The 20587-nt window shown below is 39.3% G+C and overlaps 1 protein-coding gene across 1 annotated transcript in view; it reads right to left on the minus strand.

Annotated features, from left to right (window-relative positions):
* Positions 1–1372: 1372 nt before the first annotated feature.
* The window catches only part of IGF2BP3 (insulin like growth factor 2 mRNA binding protein 3), a gene marked incomplete at its 5' end in the record, with an annotated part of 118419 nt that continues 99204 nt past the window's right edge, over positions 1373–20587 (minus strand). The window contains 6 exons of the mRNA XM_084230763.1: positions 1373–1604; positions 2180–2293; positions 2951–3082; positions 4429–4503; positions 6891–7007; positions 20461–20586. Of these exons, the coding sequence (XP_084086889.1) occupies positions 1506–1604; positions 2180–2293; positions 2951–3082; positions 4429–4503; positions 6891–7007; positions 20461–20586 (663 nt within the window). The 3' untranslated portion in view covers positions 1373–1505. The remainder of the gene's footprint in view (positions 1605–2179; positions 2294–2950; positions 3083–4428; positions 4504–6890; positions 7008–20460; position 20587) is intronic.

A 20587-nucleotide genomic window follows, 5' to 3' on the forward strand; every position in this document is an offset into this window, starting at 1 on the left:
GTTATTATATCCCTTCAGGTCATGTAATACGATTATTTTATGAACAAAAGCAACACAGACAATTCAGAGAGGAGCGTGGCCTTGGTGACCACCCACACCCACACAATTGTACATACCGGGCTTTACTATCAAGATAAGGAATAGGCAAATGAATTCAGTATCAAAGGTTGTTTTACAGTCATTCAAATTATGCCCAAAAATTGTTTCCTTGTATTCTCTACCTTTTGACTTATCTTCAAATAACTGGTTTTAGAGAATACAGAAATCCTGCTCTATTCTATGTAGTAGTTTGGGTGGCCTTTCATCTTTCTTAATTTGTTTCATGACAGTGCCCAGCACATGGGAATATAGCTGTTTATTGCCTTTAAACACTGCCACACCGTCTGACTGCCCATTGATCTTCACAAAGCAATTTTGGGGTCTGCACACTGCGTTGATCAACCAGTTGTAAGTGTATTGGCAAAACAAGCTAAGCGGAAGCTTACTTTTTACCAATCAGTTTAAAGTCCACAGGGCTGGCTGCATCCCTTCATTGATGCACTTTCTTTAGGTAGTGATAGTCAAAAGCACAAAGCATTTATGTATTCAAATATGTAGCCAAACAAGAAAACTGAAGTCTCCTGAAGCCATTCAAACTCGCTGTTCCAAAACCTCCTGCAACCGCTTTGCTCTGTTAGTACCATCAAACATTTACCCTACCATAAACAAAAAAATTAATGTTATCGCTGCTCTCCAAGTATAGGCACTGCTCCAATTACTGGGTTTTCAAACTAATAACTGTCAAAAGCCTCAAAAAACCTGAAATTAATTTTCTAGCTTTATTGTCAACCAGCCAGAAGTAAAATTCTTTTGTTAGTCGCCTGTTAGCTGATTAATTTGTTTTTTTTTTTTTAAAAAACAGTTGGACTTTTATCTTTATAAAGTATATAAAATTTTCAAAAAAAAAAAAAAACCACACTTTTGCTTTCATTGCATTACTGAATACCTGAGGTAGTTGAGTAAAAATGCACATTTAATACCCCTGCCAACACTATTTAGCACTTCCCTTAGGTTATTCATGTTAGTGTTAGATAAAACTGAGAACGATTTTCTATGCTAATAGTTTAAGTTCTGTAATAATTTTATTCTGATCCAATTTTACCAATTGGACTTAGGAGCAATCTATTTTTATGAATTTAGTGAATGCATCATTAAGTCAATTTCTGGCATTATGGGTGAATATTAAGAAATATTAGACTATTATACTGAGAATACAACAAAAGGGAAGTGCAGAGTTCCTCTCCCCCCCCCCCCCCTTTTAAAGCTGGGTGTCATACATTTCAGAGAGCATAAAGTATACATTCTCACAGAGACAGGAGTTCAAAAGTTGCCTGGTCCTCAGAAACAACTGGCTAGGTAAAAAGTTGTGCATGTGAATCTGGATAGGGGTTCAGCACCCATCTGTTGGTTAAGCAATCTGTCTTTGGTTTGGCATCTGCCTCTGTGGTGGGCTGTTTCCTGAGCCTTTACTTCCGTCTTGACTGAGGTGGGCCACTTTGTAGAGCTTTCTGCTGCTGGTGCTGCTTTACCTGAGTCAGTATTTCCTGAATTTTTCTCTGGGCAACCTGCAAAGGAGACAAGCTTTGAAATTTCTACCCCATCAAAAGTTACTAAAAGTTATTTTACTCTTCCATTTCAACAACTTCAATTAGGAATTTAAGATTAAATATATATGTACTAATTTAGTTTGCTAGTAAAGTCTCTGAAATTACCTATTAACAGGGGGATTTAAAAGTGTTAAGGGGCCTTCCCGGGGCGCAGCGGTTGAGCGCTGGGTTGTGAAGCTGCCTGCAGCCTCTGCTGCGCTGGTTCGATCCCCGGCTGCTCCCCGGCCACTGGAGGAGAGTCCCACATGGTGCGCAAACCTCTCCTGCCGCCCACTGCTCCCCTCAGCAGTGTACTTCGGTCCTTCTGCCTGCTCTGCTCCCCGCTCTGGGTCTGGTGGATTTTTCACCCTCCCGCACTTCTGACTGTACCCAGTGGTCGTATAAATAAATAAATAAATCTTTAAAAAAAATAAGTGTTAAGTACCAGATGACCTTAAATATTTACATGGAGTAGAGGTACCCAGAGAAGAATTGATTCCATTTAAGAAAGCAGCAGTAAAGCTGACTGATCACATTAGATAAAGCCCACTTGCCTGGCAAGCATAGAAGTGACCAGTTATTTTGACAACCACTTGGTCATTCTCATCAGGTGTCTGATCACGAGGGACAACAACTTCTGCACTTGACAAATTCTGGAGCTCATTCACCTGAAAAAGATAAGTGCAAATCATGTTGTTTTTAAAAGCTACCATTTCCTGAGCACTTACTGTGTGCCAGGCACTGAGCTATGGCTTTACACATTTCATTTAATACACTAATAATTCTATCAGGTTATTTTTTAGTAATATTCCCATTTTGATATGGTTAAATCTAAGACTTATCTAAAGAAAATGACTTTACCAAAAGTTACACAAGTGAGTGCAGAACCAGTTTCAATCCCTGAAAGTCTGATTCTATCATATACGCTTCTCAGTCATTTCAAAACTGTAAATAGGTTTGAAAACACCACAGGAAGTATGTGTTAAACTGGAAACTTTTCTTTTCCAGGTATAGAACGTATATATGAAAGTTTTTCTTTTCATGTCATTAATTGTGAAATAAAAACAACAAACTGAATAGCAGAAAAATGGTAAATGCCCCTTCTCAATGAGGTACAGTCCTCTCCCAGAAAGTAGTCTGAGAGGCATAACTTTCACTAATTGACACCAACACTCAAGAGGAACAAAAGGCAGTCTTCTCCAAACCTTTGACAAGATGGTTCTGCTTTTTTATAAATTAGCCAAAATTCAGGGACTTGGAACTCCTAAGTACCTTTCAATGCTTTCCCTTTCATACCACTGCACAGGTTTTGCTGAAGTACTTGCCGTTTTGCCTCCTTTTCCAATAACTCTGCCGGCAGCAAAGGATGGCACTCTGATATGAGCTTCAAGTTTCACCTCTTCTTTAGGACTAACAAAATTTTCTTCTTTAATTTTTCCATAAATTCTTCCCTGAGCCTGCAGATAATTGATTACATAAATGTAGTTAAGCATAACTGTTCCATTTAAGAAAACTGAGTAGTAACACAGGTACTGGAGGATCTAGGGAAACAAATTTTGAATTTTTCAGCATGCAAACATAAGAATCACAGGATGATCCCATTTATAAAACAGAATTCAGCTCCATGCAGAAGTTTTGGTAACTGATGCTTCCATTTTAGGATTACAAATAAAAAGTGACCCTGAAGTTTGAAGATAGCAAGCAATTTTCAACATTTCTGAATTGTGATTTGAACTACCTACACCACAAAGCTAATGTGAGGGAGTAAATTTCGAGTATGAGCACCTAGCCAAGTGTACCTACCTTTCAAAGCACTTCTTTTGTGTCCTGTTCTTACAGTGAATGAAGAGGGAAAAGCTTAGCCCCATGAAAAATAGAGATCAAAGAAAGTAAAGGTTTAAAAAGGGAGAGCAGAGGTAGGCATTGTTGCTAACATGTATTTTAGAGCTAAGGCTTAGGGTTCAAGAGCTGTCCTGTTACACAGCTACTAAGTGGCAGGACCAAGATACTGGCTTTTGGTAAATTAGTTCCATCAAAATTTAGTAGTTGCTGTCCCTGTGACAAATAGGACACTCCTGTTAAGTTTTATTGTCAAACCATTTACTCCAATTTATGTGTCACAGTATGATTCACCTACAATCTACTGAACTTCAGCAAGCAGAACATTTTTGTGTTCTCTGTATGTTCCAACTACTCCAAGCACTCTATATGGGGCTTCATCCTAATATTCTTGCTAAACCTTGCAGGTAACTTATTGATGAGGAACTAGTCAGAGAATGGTTAAATAATTTGTTCAAGGTAACACAGCTGCTAAATGGCAGAGCTGGGATTTGAATAGAGCATGGCTGCTGAGTTCTTGATCTTTTTGGTCCCTGCTGTACCACCTCTCAGGATACAGAGGCAGGCATTCCAGCCCCAAAGATCCCAAACCCCAATAAACCTGAGCAGTGTTTCATACCATGACAAGTGCCATAAGAGTTTCTGCCATTTCTACCTCTAAAATACAGGGGATTAAATTTGTGAAGAGACTAAGGTACATTTAATCCAAGGGTGAGAGGAAAAGGGTGCCTTTTAATTCAATGTTAAGGCCTCTCAGGGTACAGGAAGAAAAGGTTGGGACCAAGGTTTTCAAGGTTTATTAACCAGGTAGGTTTGTAAGCTTTAGCCTTAGGGCTTTCTATTCTTAGTCTTATGAATTTCTACTTAAGTGTTATATATATTTAAGCCAGATTATAGAGTTCCTGAAAAGGCATTAACATTCTCCACTCTCATTCATTACCTGTGCACACACCAGAACACATACCTTGAACTGAGCCTCTGGTGGCCCAGTGATAATCACCATCCTCACTTTAGCATCTGGTGCTTCAGCTGGAGCGATCTGTAACAGACCCATCAGCGGTTATACACTTTCAGGTGCCACTGGTAGAAATTATGCAAAGCAGCCTGACATTTATGTAAATAATGACAGACTGAGATGTCGACTAAAAAGCCGCCTGGAAGGAAGTTGAGGAGAGGCACTGATCAATATAGTAGGTTCATTTCATAAATCATAGCTCTTTTCTCATACACACTGTGTACCAACACCATGCCTGACTCTAATAATGTCAAAATCCACATGTAATCTCAGCTAATCCTTATGACATCCTGAAGGGATGATGACAGATGGGGAAACTGAAAGCTGGAGAAGTAGTGTTTACTTCACCCACCAGGCAGCTAATGGAGCAAGAGGGAGAGCTGGCCTGCCCTCCACTGCCCATGTTGCTGATCACCAAACCATTGGTGCTCAAAGTGGGCTCGTTGGCTCCCTGTATGTGTAAGAAATACTAAGAGCCTCTGACTGTGTCTTAAGGCTACTGCCCCATACCACCTCTACTTTTATGGAAAAGGACACAGCTTTTTAATACTATATAAGTTGCTGAAACCTTTTTATATAATATTCTCCGCCCCAAGTCAGAAGGGCAATGTACCAGTGTTGTAACAAGATTTAAGGAGGCACATCTCACATAAAGGCATGAACACCCAGTCATCATGCTTATGAACCAGAAAAGGATCCCTGTATACATTTTTTGTGATTTATAAATCTGTGAGTATTAGTAACACCGCGCCACCCCCCCCACCCCCCCAGAGTATGCTCATTGGAGTAACATGCAATGAACCAACATTAATTTGGCAGAAGCAAATAAGCGTGTACATTCCTATTTTTATACAGTAAATTAAATTACACAAAAATCCCAGACTGGGGAAATATTGCAGAGACAGATGAAGGGAAGAGAAACCACCGTTCCCCCAGAGTCCCAAAAAGAATAATGTCTAAATATCCAGTTCTTGTTCATGAAACATTGAGTGTAGCTTTTCTCAAACAAATCCACTAGACTCTTAATCAGGAAACCAGTAGGATAGTGAAGGTGTTTGGCGCTTTGCTCCTACATCCTGGTTCTTTTACCCATTTGGTCTGTTCATGTATTTATCTTTTGCAACAGGAGTGTAGGAGAGAGCTATTTCTGTGTTTTGATTTTTTTAAAAAGATATTTACCCATGCAGGGCCTCCCTTGGTGGCGCAGCGGTTGAGCGCTGGGCTGCGAAGCTGCCCGCAGCCTCTGCAGCACTGGTTCGATCCCCGCTTGCCTGCAAGGGTCCCACATGGCACGACAGACCTCTCCAGCCACACCCGCTGCTCCCCTCAGCAGTGTATTTCGTCAGTCTGCCTGTTCTGTTCCCCGCTCTGGCTCTGGTAAATACTCTCACCCTCCCGCACTTCTGACTGTACCCAGTGCTTGTATAAATAATCTTTTTTTAAAAAAAAGGTATTTACCCATGTATACAAGAGTTTGGGTGTAGGCCACAGGTGCAGGGGATTGAGAAGATTCACCAGAAACAGAGTGAGGAGCAGAACAGGTGGATATACTGAAACACACTGCTGAGGGGAAGCAGTGGACGAGAAGGAGAGGCCATGTAGGTTAGCGTCCTGGCTGGGTATTGAACTTGAGCTGCACTGGCTGGTGATAGCTTGATAGTGCTGAGACTTAACCCGTTGTGCCACCAGGGAGGTCTTGTGTTTTGATTTTTAATTTAGTTTACTTACAGTAAAATCCAATCTTAGTAACTACTGCATAGTTACATAACCACCATAAGCAAAATTAAAAGTCCCAACTCCCTTTAAGACTTCTTTATGCTGCTTCACTGTATTAAATCCCTCCAACTTCTCCAGAAACCAGTGATTTCTTCTCCAGCCCTCCATCCCATATGCCTTTTCAAGAATGCCACGTAACCTTAAAAAGTGTTTAGCTGACTACATGTGGACTACATTTCCCTGTTGCCCCTTCAGGTCTGTCTAGCCTTATGAAGCAGTTTTGAGCAATGGGATATACGTAGAAAGATCCTGTAACAGCCAGTAGGCGCTGTCCTTCAATTTCATTTTATTTTTTGGTCCTTTCCTACAGACTGGAGCACAGACTTGATCGTTAGCGCACTGGTGGCTGGTACATGGAACCATGGGGGCCCAAGGTCATGCTTGGGGAAGATGACTTAGAAGGAATGTAAGTCCTTCACACAGAACCATCACACCGGCCTTGGATTGTTGGCCTCCAGAAGATTTTTTTCTGAAGCGAGAATTTTCATTTAAGCTGCTGCTGTGTGGAGTTTTCTTTCACACCCATACTTAATCCCAAATAGACCACCAATTTCAATTCAGATTATAAAGTGGCAAGAAAACTCGTGTTTCTATGACTTTACATAAAAGTGTGAGGGGAGCCCCAGAGAACATACCTTAATTGAAGCTCCTGCAAAGCGAGAAAGCTGTTTGATGTGCTGCCCCTGCTTGCCGATAATGGCGCCGACAGAGAGGGCTGGGATAAACAGGTGCACAGTCTCTGTTTCTGATTGCTGGTGGAAAAGAGGGCATATATGCTTATTTGAGCAAACCCTGCTTTTTTTTAATGTTTTGCACAGTTATTCTCAAACAGTAGGACTATTACGGTGGTTTTAGAGAAAACCACCATGGTAAGTAGATCTGAGTTTTACCTTGTTTGCTGAGAAACTCTTACTAATACTGAAAACATTTGCACTTAAAATTTCACTTTTCTCTACACAATTTTCTTAAATTTTAGAATATCACCAAGTTACAAGTTTAAAGGATATGTAAATGCCATGTGGAAGACGTACTGAGGATAGAGGGGCAAAATTGCACTGAAACTTAATTCCCCTATCACCATATCTAAGGTAGATTCTTGACAAGTAAATCAAATTCTGGGCTACTCAATGAAAACAACAGCTTTCAAGATACCAACTCCACACCTGTTTTGGTGCTTAATTCTTAAACATAATAAACTACTCTCAAGGGAAGAAACTTGTAAAGCTCATTGCATATGACCACTGTCATTCAGTGCTTATGCCCAAGCACAGACTAGGATGAGAGAATGAAAGTGCCATAAGATACTTTCCCATATAATCACTCCTCCCATCGCTGCCCTTCCCTTCAAAACTAATGCGCGGACAAGCTGGGAAACATCTGAAGGCTAAGTCTTAAAGACATTTTGAGTTTTATCTGTATACCTCATTCCTGTTCATTTTCCATCTCCACACAAGTTTCTAAATAGGTCATTTCGTGATTAGTAATATAGTGGGTGAACTGAGGTTTCTGAGATGCAGAAGCAGCACACATTTTCCCGTAGTGCACCTCTGAGAGTGAGGCAAACCTGCTTCTGAGGATAAGTTAATTCTAGGAAATTCATACCAAGAAGTTTTTTAGAATATTTTTTAAAGTGAAGCTTTAGGTTCACAGCAAAATTAACAAGGAACTCCAGGGATTTCTTATATAACCCAAGAAATATTTTAAGATTATCCACATTAAACAAATATATGTTATGTTTAGCTTGGTTTGTTTAAAAGTACACCTAGTGAAGTTAACATTTCTACAGATGGTAAAAGATATTTTGCATTAAGAAATGTACAGATGAATTACTTGGTAAGGAACACATCACACAATTTCTCTTTTGAACCTTCATAGATTCCTACTGCATAAGGCAACAGCTTTGGTCTCATCTCTAATTTTTGGACGTAAAGGTTTTTCTCAAATTCTTAAAAGGTGCCAAACAGAAAACATGCCAACTTGAAGTTTTTATTTCCCCCAAGTGTCTCAGGAACTAAGAACTCTTTAGAATTTGATCATTTCAGGCAGTTTTTTTTTTTTTTTTCTTCTTAAAGATTTATTTATACAAGAACTGGGATAGTCAGAGGCACGGGAGGGTGAGAGGATTCACCAGAGCCAGAGCAGGGAGCAGAACAGGCAGAAGGAACGAAGACACTGCTGAGGGGAGCAGCGGGCGAGGCAGGAGAGGTCTACCGCACCATGTGGGTTTCTCCCTGGCGGGCTGGGAATTGAACCCACGCTGCAGAGCGCTTCACAGTGCTGCGCTCAACCCACTGCGCCACCGGGAGGCCCTTTAGGCAGTTCTTTTTTTAACATTTTAGTCAAAGAAAACAGCAACACTGGGCTCTTTCTTTTTTTCCTGGATATACAAACAAATTCTGTGCCACTACTTAATGTTGACCCACCCAGTGTCATCGGCACTCCTACCACACAGAAATTACTAGTGGCATCAATGGCTCCATCTTCTCCCTGTAAGGCCAGAGTAGAGGCACAGACAACAGAGCATGACGTGCCCCGGTATATAGGGAGGTGTAAGGTCAACAGCAGAAGCCCCTTTGTTGATGACTCAACCATTCCATTTCTCAATATGACTATACCAGAATGTAGAAATGACAAAAGGACTGGTTCTTGAAATAAAAGAAAATCTTTTGGCTATTTGCCAATTAAATGAAAATGAGAAAAGGGAGATAATACTAAAAAAAATTTTAGGTATAGTAATGTGCCAATAAATCTAGTAAGGTCAAAAGACTTACTCAGGAGTTATCAAAATTAATCACAAAGAGCCTCCCTGGTGGCGCAAGGGGTTAAGACACAACCTATGAAGCTGTCTGCAGCCACTGTAGCAAGAGTTCGATCCCTGGCCAGGGAGCTACCCACATGATGCAGCAGACCTCTCCTCTCCCGCTGCTCCCCTCAGCAGTGTCCTTCAGTCAGTCTGCCTGTTCTGTTCCCTACTCTGTCTCTGTGAATCCTCTCACCACCACCCCCCACACCTCTGGCCTTTACCTCAGTTCTTGTATGCATAAATAAATCTTTTTAAAAAATCAATCAGAAAAACTTATGTTGACCAAATAAGTCCACAGTCAACTAATTAACCAAATAAAGTACCTTGCTCAAGTAGTTTTAATTCTTCCAAGCCAAATGTTCAGCAAAAATGACAAGAACCCAAGTGAAAAGGAGATGTGAGAAACTAGAAAGGACAGGTAAAGATGTTTCACCAGGAAATATGAATTAGTTAAAACTTAAATATTCCTTCAGTAGATAAACCAAAATTGTTTTATCTTATTTTCATGTGTATGTGTTTCTAGTTTGCATTTGTTAGATTACAAATAATATTTATTGCATAAAACTGCTGTTTCAAAGATCCTAAACATTTTTAGTTACCATGCAAAAAGCTTCCCATGCAGTTCACATAGAATGGTGGAATTTGAATTAAGACATTCACATAACATTTGAATTCTACCTTTCGGTATTCACAAGAGTAGTGGGATGTGGGTAAAGAGCATACCAGTAAGGTTACTGTGATGACAGGACAGCATACACAGCAATCCTCCGTGGTGAGATCAGTTTGTGAGTATGCTCTGTGAGGTGTTGTGCGTTACCTCATTCACACCCCATAACTGATTCAGTTGATGAAGACTATTCCCATGTCAGAGATTAAGTCACTTGCTGCCCCAAGGTTGCACACTGACTGCTATTGGAGTCACTTTTCAAACTTAGGCTTCTTAAGCCATTTTCACACAAACACAACAAAGCACATAAAATCAGAACAGGATGTACCCTGTTTCCATAGGTATTGATGTACCTTAAAATACATAGAGAGGCCAAGAAGTCTAAGAAAAAAGCCTTACAGACCTCTCGTTCAAGGACCTTCCCTGGCATATCACGCTGCTTTAATCAGCCTTGATTTAACTTCGTATGAGTTGAAAAAAATTTCTCATTTATTGTTGGCAAAGCTTAAACCTTTGACTTATCAGCGTGCTTAAATGAGCATCAGAGATAGTTCATTGCAATTTAATTTGAGTAAGGATGACAACAGATTACTAGAACAGTGAATGGAAAATGTCTCATCTGCACACACCTGTCTAATGCGCATTTAAGACATTTTGCAACTTTCAGTTTGTTTCTGCTATGAGAATAAAATAACCACATCATACGTTCCTTTATCTGACAGTTACTTTGCTGTATCTGATGGTCCTTTTTAAGAAACATTCGAAAAGTTTGGTTTCCAATTTTTCACTAAATTATAACACTACAATCAAATCTTCAAACATAAATCTTGTCCTTATACAAAGATTTTATGTAACAGAAAGAGTCAATCTGAGCATGAACATTTACAAATTGGCAGGTACTTCTACATTCTCATGTAAATAAGCTTATGGTCAATAAATGTATTACAAGGAAAATCTTTTAAGATTAAACCATGCCTTTCATATTTATGAAAAATAAAGCAATTTATGATTCTAGATCCCATAACTACTTCCTACAAATGAAAATCATCTACACTCTACTCTGTGTTCTCTGTAGCCCCCACCATATACCTAATTTCTATGAAGAATTGACCTAAAATTCAACCTGTGAAAATATTCTTGACAAAAGCCACCAGATTTTTCTGATAATTAGATCTTGTTTCTTTAGCATCTGTGTAAATGTTCTACATAGCTTGGTATTTCTCATAACACGTTGCCCATCTCAATACAGTTAGTTATCAGCTGAATGAAGTCTCTCGTGTGACTCAGCTAGCATTCTTAGAACAACGTATTAGGGCTTCCCTGGTGGCGCAGCGGTTGAGCGCTGGGTTATGAAGCTGCCCGCAGCCTCTGCAGCACCAGTTCGATCCCCAGCTGCTCCCCGGCCACCGGAGGAGGGTCCCACATGGTGCACAGACCTCTCCTGCCGCCCGCTGCTCCCCTCAGCAGTGTACTTCGGTCCTTCTGCCTGCTCTGCTCCCCGCTCTGGCTCTGGTGAATTCTCTCACCCTCCCGTGCTTCTGACTGTACCCAGTTCTTGTATGTATGTATGTATGTATGTATGTATAAATAAATAAATAAATAAATAAATAAATAAATCTTAAAAAAAAAAAAAAAGAACAACATATCAGAAGAGGATCTGTCTACCCAGTAAACTTCAGACTGTGGAGATTTGTGACAGTCTGGACACAGCATTTACTTCTGTTGCTGTTCGGTGAAGAACACCAAATAAAATTTTCATTCTTCAAGGTCTCCCTGCTGGTACAGGGGTTAAAGTCTCAGCACTATCAAGCTATCACCAGCCACTGCAGCATGAGTTCAATCCCTGGCCAGGGAGCTAACCCACCATGACACAGCAGACCTCTCCTGTCTTGCCTGCTGCTCCCCTCAGCAGTGTATTTTAGTAGGTCTGCCTGTTCTGCTCCCCACTGTTTCTGGTGAATCCTCTCACCCCCTGTACCTCTGGCTTGTTCCCCATTTCTTCTGTACATAAGTATTTAAAATAAAATTTTGATTCTTCAGTATTTCCACATGGTAAGAACTTGGGGGCACCTCACAACCCACGAGAATGTCATGCAGTTACCACATGCTATTTATTCCAAAGGGACATTCCCTAATTTAGTAGCTGGATATATCAACCGAGTCAGTACTGACAACGACCATAAACTGTGATCAATGTTAGTACTGATTTGCAATTCTGATCCTTATATTAAAACTGATGTTAATTTAACTTTTTTTTTTTAAAAAAAGTAGAGATAGTATCTAAATACTTTATCTCATTAAGGTTCTCAGTATCATGTTCTTCTGAAAGATGCACACTTTTGGTCTGGTGGTGATAACTTTGTGACTGATTTGACCAAATCTAATGTGTAACTTGCACAAATCCAACCCATTCTGTTTGTCATGACTATAATTTGTTTCCTGGGCCTCGTTTGATTAGTATTTCATGCCACTTGCAAAATACACGTAATCTAGAGAGAGAAAGCAGGTGAAGACATAAAGGCACAGGGACTTAAACAGAAAAGAAGAACCCAGAAATTTGTCTCGAAGCTTCTAGCAACTAAAAATAAGAAAATTGGCTGTATGACTTAGCATGTCTATAAAAGAAAAATTCATTTGCTTAGTATGAACTACTTTTTGGGGACTGGTCCCAGAAAGCTGAAGTCCTGGCGCTTCACAAGCATGGCCTGGGTGTCTTAGCCTGGACCATCCCGAGAACCACTGCGATGAGCAAAGCTCAGAGGCGAAAACTGTCACAGCCTCAAAAGCTGAACAAAAATACAGGCGCACAGTGATGAAAGCTAATGATGCCTCGTTGGTGTGGGGAGTGTGACATTGTGAGGTAACAAACCCAACATGAAGAATTGGGAATAAACTTAAGAGAAAGGTTATGTGATGCTTTGGAAAAGGAATGATGGTCACTAGAAAAGGGCCAAAATAACTGAAATACAAGAGAAAGGGACAGAAATGTGAAGAACTATATATAGGCAGAAACATCTACATAGTGCGATGGAAACAAGTAACCTTCAAATAGAAAAGGCAGTGGGGGAGAGCAGCAAGCTAAGCACACCAGGTAGTGTCCTGGACTGCCAGGCAGTGATATGTACTCTTGGCAATAGCAACTTAGAAGACCTGGCTCATTGGATTTCTGAAGCTTAATGAAGACATTTCTAAACATCACCAATTCCCTTTGCTCTGTTTCCATATCTACCAAGCATCTCTCTGACCATAAATTATTTTTCATTGAAATTTTCCTATGAAATTCTAAAGCTCCTCATATAACCATCCAGTCTGCTTAACAATCATTGAACTGGCCCTCTGGTACAAATCATTGTTTTATGGGATTCAACATCATAAGCTAGTGTCAGAATCTAGACACCCAGGTAAGCATTTAATTTTTACTTTTAAAATGTAGAAGCTAGAGCAATAGTTATAATAAGCTGCTTCCATCTGAATTTGTGAAGTCTGAAAGAATGCAGCAGTATCACCCTTTCTTATTACACATTCTTTGTATGTATGTTAAGGTTCAGCTGCATTATCCCAAATTCTTCCTAAACCTTCAGAGGTGAAGGATATTCACACAGGACACAAGCTGCTTCCCAATGGATTCCTGCCAGATGCCTATTGGCAAAACTTCCTTTGGACTTCTTGGCAGACTTCATGCTATGGCTTGAAATAACGAAGAACAAAGCTGCTCAACTGAAAGTTTGCATAACTGGTGAAGTCTGCCAGTGAGTAATTCCTAATCATCCATCGTGAGGAGATACAAGAATGAGCAAACAGTAAGGTTAAGCATATTTACTTTGTGGGGAACAAAATCTAAGACATCACAAAGGCATGGAGACATGCATACCAGCCAAGACCAGCCTCCAGGAACCTGGAAGGGTGCCAGTGTTTCCCTTTGGCTTGTAAAATAGATACTCCTGGGGTTTTTTGTTTGTTTTGTTTTAATGGATTTTGGTCTGAAACTGGAATTAAGTTTACTCAACTCCATGACCTGAACAGAATGTTGAAGTTAAGGAAAAAAGTCTCTCCCCATAATTATGTAACCAGGGCCTCTTAGAACTAATGTGTGCAATGAGTTACTTACTTTGAAATTGTTTACTGACAAAAGAGTTATACCTACAGTAAGAAATCCTACGGAGTAGGACCAAGAGATTCCATGAAACAGTCTTCTGATGTAGAAATTCCTTTTAATGCATAAAATATTTTGTTTCTTAAAGAGTATCTTAAACTAAGATAAAAGAAAAGTACTCACCTTTCTGCATAAGCAAAAGCTAGCATTTTAAGATTACACTATTGCTCTGGAAATGTTAGGGGAAGTCTCCAAAGGCACTATCAAAATTCCGAAGACCACATCACTTGAGCTAATTTCTGCCAAGGCAAACTCAAGCTGCCAAAACCACCCAGCCATGGGTGTCGTCCTGTGCTATGCCAATTTCAGTTCTTGGTCTGCCCACTAGCTGCCAATTGCCTCTTCCCTACTGTGAGCGTTTCTAAAAGGAGCATTTCCTGTCATTTATAAACTCTTAGTTTGCCAATTAAGTGCTGCATGAGCCAGCTGCTAGGCAGGAACTAGAGACTTTTTGTCCATTGGAAGAACCAACTCTGGCTCTACTAGAAAAAAATAAATCTGGCACATTCCAGAAGAAAAATATGTTGGAAGGGGAGGTGTGGGCAAAGTTTTGGAATGGAATAGGGGGCAAGGAATTTATCCAAAGACAAGATGCATCAGTTCTACTTGCATCTTACAAAGCACAAGTGAGAAAACATGGGCAGAAAAATCAAACAACTCTAAAGAGGAAGCAGTACATAAAAACAGAATTAGATTATTTGAAGCATTTAGTCGTCAAAACCTAATCCTTGCCAGGGAATGAGTATACATTGAAAACAGGCAGCAATTCATTGCTAACATACAGAACATCAAGGGTAAAAAGAGGATCGTAGCAGTAACCTGAGTTCTGTGACAGTTTCTAAAGACCAGCAGGCTTCTCAGCAGCAGCTGTAGGTACCAGACGTCAAGTGCCTGAGCAAATACCTGCCAACCTTTAATTCTCTGACTCATTTTTTTTTACTTATTTTTTTTTTTAAATAGAGGCATGTTTTATTTATTTATTTGTTTGTTTGTTTTTTGTTTATACATGCACTGGGTACAGTCAGAAGCACGGGAGGGTGAGAGAATTCACCAGAGCCAGAGCAGGGAGCAGAGCAGGCAGAAGGACCGAAGTACACTGCTGAGGTCTGACTCATTTTTAAAAAAGTGTCGCCAGACACCCTCATGGACCTATAATACTATGTTCTTCAAGAAAAAAGTGAAGCCAAAGGGGGAAAAGGAATCTAAGAGGCAAAGACACTGATAAAAAAAAGCTTCAATAAGCTGAACTATTGCCTTCAGAAACAATAGTTGGTTTGTGTTTCAAAAAGTAGTGACTACTAGGTACACTTAATAGGTAAGTGTTAGTGATCAGGGTTTAGAAAAAGAACTAAGTCTAATAACAGACAATGAAGGCAAACCTATTCCTATTAAGTACCCACCCCCATGGAATAATACACTGGACAAAGCAGAAACAAAATTTGTTAAAGAATTGTTCCCAACCTTAATGCCTAATGACAGAAGAGTACATAAAGATGATTTTTTTGGTGTATATACACAATGGAATACTACTCAGCTATACAGAAAGATGAACTCTTGCCATTTGGGGCAACATAATGGAAGTGGAGGAGACTGCTAAGTGAAGTAAGTTAGAAGAAAAAAGACAAAAAGCAGATGATTTCATTCATGTGCAATATAAAGAAACAAGAATAGACAAACCCAATACTAGAAATATGACTGTAGGATTGAAACTACTGTGGGGAGGAGTAGGGAGGGGAGAGCAAAGGGGAGAAGGGGCTTAATGGACTGTGTTCGAGGATTATGTGTACTTTGGTGTTGGGTGTGATGTGATAACGTACATCTGAAGAGGTGTGCACCTGGACCCCTAACGGACACACAATGTTGTAAACCAACAGTTACCTCACTTAAAAAAAAAAGTCCCTTAAACATTAAACCAGAAAGGTACCTGACAACTATTTGTAAGTAGAATTTAAGTGATACCCAGAGATGCAGTATAATTATCTGAAAATGATTTTTTCCCTTTACATGAAAATAAATTGCAGGCGTATAATTTGGAACATGGAATTTTCACCCCAGAAGTAACTCAGATTCTCCTTTTACTGAGAAAAAGAGCAATAAAGACAACTTAAAAGCTTACCTCCTCCCTCCCAGGCTTCTGGAGATCCCCTTAACTGGCAATACAGCTTACCCAGTGGGTTAGAGGCAAACAGCTGTCCCCAAAATCTGTTCATCATTTAGTGATAAACTCTTTCCCAGATTCTCTCATAGGTGGTGTGGCCAGGTATTATGTTCTGGTAAACATGACACCAATGTAATGTGAAAAGCTATTTTCAGGCAGTATCCTTAGATAAGAGAGCTGTCAATTTTTGATCCTTCCTCCTTCTTGCTGGCTGGAATTAGACTCAATGACTGAAGCTTGAACAGTCACCCTGAGCCAGGAGATGGTGCTAAGCAAGCAAGAGCACCAATCCTAGATGATACAGAAGAAATACTAACAGCTTAGAATTGTCCATCTCCCCTCAACTCTTCACATGAAAAAGGAAAATTCATTTAAACCATTTTTTGTGCCCACGTAATGCAGCCAAATCTAATTCTGATAGATGTACCATGCCAAAATATATTTAGAAGCATGAAAACAGACATATGGCAGCATCTCACAAACTGTTTTTGCCTGACATTTGCCTATGGGTTGGACTGGCAGTTGGTCTAAAGAAAAAGGGATGAGTTTCTTCACCACACTTTAAAATAGAGCATCGAACCAGCTAGCAAGAGGGACATACATGAGTGGTATGTGTTTGTGCATATCCCAAATATTGTCCCTCATGCATTAATCTTGACAGGAGATACTCTTTCCAACATTTAAGCCCACAATCTACAGACTAGTAAACCTTCCTTGCAAAAGGGTCGTTCTTAACAATGTGTAACAACAACAAAAATAATCCTGTATTTCTGTTTCCATCAAAAATTCCAATTCATGCAAAGCCAAGGTAGGGTACAGGTTTTTAACTAGTTAACAAACAGAGCAGTTGTCCACCTTGGCTGTACACTGGTCTCACCGCCACAGCTATCCTGGGGGACTCTTTAATTCAGTATGTCCGCGGTTATTCTAATGTAAATAACAAAAACAAGTTTCCCTTAAGCAGGGAGTAGAGAAAGCTGCATTTCACAGAAGACTGCCAACTAATGTAGAATGAAAATAACAATTTATGATTTAGGCAAAAGTCAGCAATGAATATTAAACCCTATTGGGGAGCAAGATACACATTCTCAAACTACTGACTAGATCTTAACAATCACAAATGAGAAAAGCATCATTACTATGGAGAAATTGGGTAGACACTACCAGAATTTTAAGATCAGACAAACATGACCAATACTCAAACACAATTGACATCATTTGTTTCCAGATGTCACACTCCACCTCACCCTCCAAAGAAAGGTATGACCTGAGCCTAATCATGTGGAAGCAATCAGTCAAATCAAAATTAGGGGCTATTTTATAAAACCACTAGTCTGGGTTTCCAGTGACATACAGGGGGGAAAAAAAAGGAAGGGTGTGTTTGGAGTATTGTTAAAAAAGGAGACTAAAAAGACATGACAACTAAATGCCATGGCATCCTTGATTGGATTCTTTATTGAAAACTATAGGACACTATGGGGGTAGTTATAGAAATTTAAAGATGATTAAATAGTAGTATTGTGTCAAATTTCCTACTAATAGTGATGTTGTAGTTAACATCAAATGAATGTCCTTGAGGAGAAAAGTTCAGTAGAGTACATTAATAATGTTCTTTAACTATAAAGTTTGTGAAAATATGTACCAAAAATATCACAAGAAATGATTATACACCTATGTCTTTGTAAGAGGAGTAAGATCATTGTGAGCACATATTTTTAAAACACAAAAACAAATTTTTCTTCCTGGCAAAAAAGGTAGATTATAGAAGGATGTCTCCTTTCCACTTTTAAGTTCTATGGATGACTCCTGACATGTTCTTTAAGGTCCAGTACTAATAGAAGATGAGTTAGTAGATTTAAATCTACAGAAAATCACATTATATGCCTCTTCAGCAAACGTGATAGACAGTTTACTAACCCTTGCAGCTAAATGGAAGACAGAGTTGTCTTAACATTTAATGCTTTGAGTGGCACCCTTCTACACCAATTCAGAGAATGTTCAGGTATAAAATTGGAGATCCCATCATGTACTGCCTAGTACATACACAGTAAAATGCTGAATGGAATTCTGCAAAGAACAAGTATTACTAAGAGCACCCACATTTTATCCCTTTAAAAGAATGAGAATTTTTTTCCTACCTTTGAAATCACCATGCCCCATAGGGTCAAGCTCTTGCCCTTTTGCAGTCTTTCTTACCTTTATGGCTGGAAACTTCTGTATTTTCTCAGTCTCATTGGCTGTACTTACTTGATTTAGTTTAAAAAAAAAATCTCAGGAGGAGCAAAAGAACAGCTATTCTAATGAGATCTTCCTTACACTTTGTCTCTGGCTCACTTTCATTGAAGTAAAGGTCATTGACCTCTTTCTCCCATTCTTAAAATTGCTACTTGTTTAAGTGATTCAGACATTTAAAAATGTAGAGTCTGTCAAAAATACAAGTACTTACTATGTTCTTCCTTCTGCTATACTAAAACATTTTTCTAGCAACACAGGAGCCCAATACACAGAACCATATCAGTAAGTCAGAAAACTGACCAAATCCAAAGAATATTCATTCCTTGATTTGTATGTGTATTTAGCAAATTACCTAGCAATTCATTTTAGGATTTTTTGCAATTAAAGCATTGACATATGGTTTGAGGATGCTCTGATTCTCCAACTCAGGCTTTACTGATGGTTCTTGACACATGTAATCAATAAAGAAAGGAAGTCAAAACACCCTTCAATTTACAAACCAGGAGTGAGGAACAGAGGTAAGTGCCCCCCAAAAGCTCATTTAGTTGGCTGCAGAAATGTAGATGAAAGCTTCTCTAGCATAGTTACTTTTAATAATTGGCCCCTTGTGGCATTTTAATAAGTCATTTTACAGTGTCAGGAATACATATACTTTAAACTCATTCATATGCAAATGCATCTACCTGTGCTAAATAAAGGAGATGGCATATTAGAAGTCCACATACTCCCAAATTCCTATTTTAGATTTACGTTTTTACCTTCTTTTAAAACAATATACTGGATTCTGTGAAAACTAGAAATGTTTGACCTGAAAGAGGAATGCTTAGAGATAATTCATCTAATTCAGTTTCTTTATTGTGCCAGTGAAAAAACCAACCCAAAGCGACGAGCAGACTGACCCTGTGGTGAGGCACATGAGGGCAGAGCTGGCCAGACATGGGCTCTCACTGCAGGTCTCTTTCCACAGTGCCCCTTTAGCACCAAGCTACAAATGCATCCATTACTACTTCGTATCACCTCTAGCTAAGGCGAAAAACTTCAGAAAATGTATAAGAATCTATTCACACTTGATATGGAATTAAAATTCTGATACCCATCCTTATTTAGTGGACTTTGGTTTCCAGACTCAAACATGTTAGAAGTGGCAAATTAATTGCAGGGAAAGATGCAAATGCTAACAGTAAAGGCAGGAACGCTATACAAAAAGTGCAGGGCCAGCAACACCTAACGGTCTGTTGGTTTCAAGCACAGGAAAATAAAATTTTCATTTTTAAACGGTTCAAACATGGAAAAATCTCAGCAATCTGTTTTTTGGAAAAAATCCAGTGGCATTTTATATTACATGTATTTGAGGTACTGTGACAATATTACCTCCAGCCTAGGCTGCCTTGTTGTTTCCCTACATTGGCATAGAAGGTACCACCGAAAACGTTAAGAGACACTACAGAGTCTGTGTGTAAAAGCAAATTCATAAAGGAAGATACTAAAACATTAATTTTATTTCACATGATTATCTACCTCCAATTATCACTGATAATGCAAATTATGAATTACTTTCTGAAATGTACAAGACACCTGCTATGCTACTATTATTTTCATAATATAACTGTCTCCTATTTTCCACCTGAGGAAACATGCCATTCTTAAAATACAAATATAAAAGTGTTTATTTACCAATCTACCTCTTTATAAATAAAAGTTAATTAATGTGCACACACTCATACACAATGGATTTGCGAATTCACTTGTTAAAAAGTGCATGCATTCAGAAAACATGTTGAGTCTTTATTGACCTTTCAAAGCCATGAACTTCCAGGTGAAGTAATGATGAAGGAAGATTTTCTGAAAATCCTTTCCCCTTTAACATTTAAAAGTAACTTTCTCCCTTCTCCCCTCAAGTTGCAAACGTGTTTTGATATTTTAAAACACATGCTAATAACCCTATCCTCCAGAAACTTCTGAAAAAATAATCCCCGAGTCTATTCTATGAAGGACCATATAAGAAAGTTCTATTGACAAGAAATTCAAAATCTGTACTGGTTGTAAACTGACAACAGATCACCTGGGGACCAGGTATTGCATTAAGAATTTTCCCAGTTAGCATTTAATGTCACAGTACTTACTGGAGAGCAACAGCGTCTGACTGTGCCCCACTCAGCCATAAAGAATGTTACAGCATATGATCTTACCTCGAACTGTGGGTATGGAGGAGTCATAGCTGACGGGGGCCCTGAAGTGGGAGGCGGCATCCCTGAAGTGGGTGGGAACAGACCCAAGGCGTTCAGATTTAATCCAGGAATTAAATGTGCTTGAAGC

This window comes from Talpa europaea (genome assembly GCF_964194135.1).
Source record: "Talpa europaea genome assembly, chromosome: 3".
Taxonomy (NCBI): Eukaryota; Metazoa; Chordata; class Mammalia; order Eulipotyphla; family Talpidae; genus Talpa; species Talpa europaea.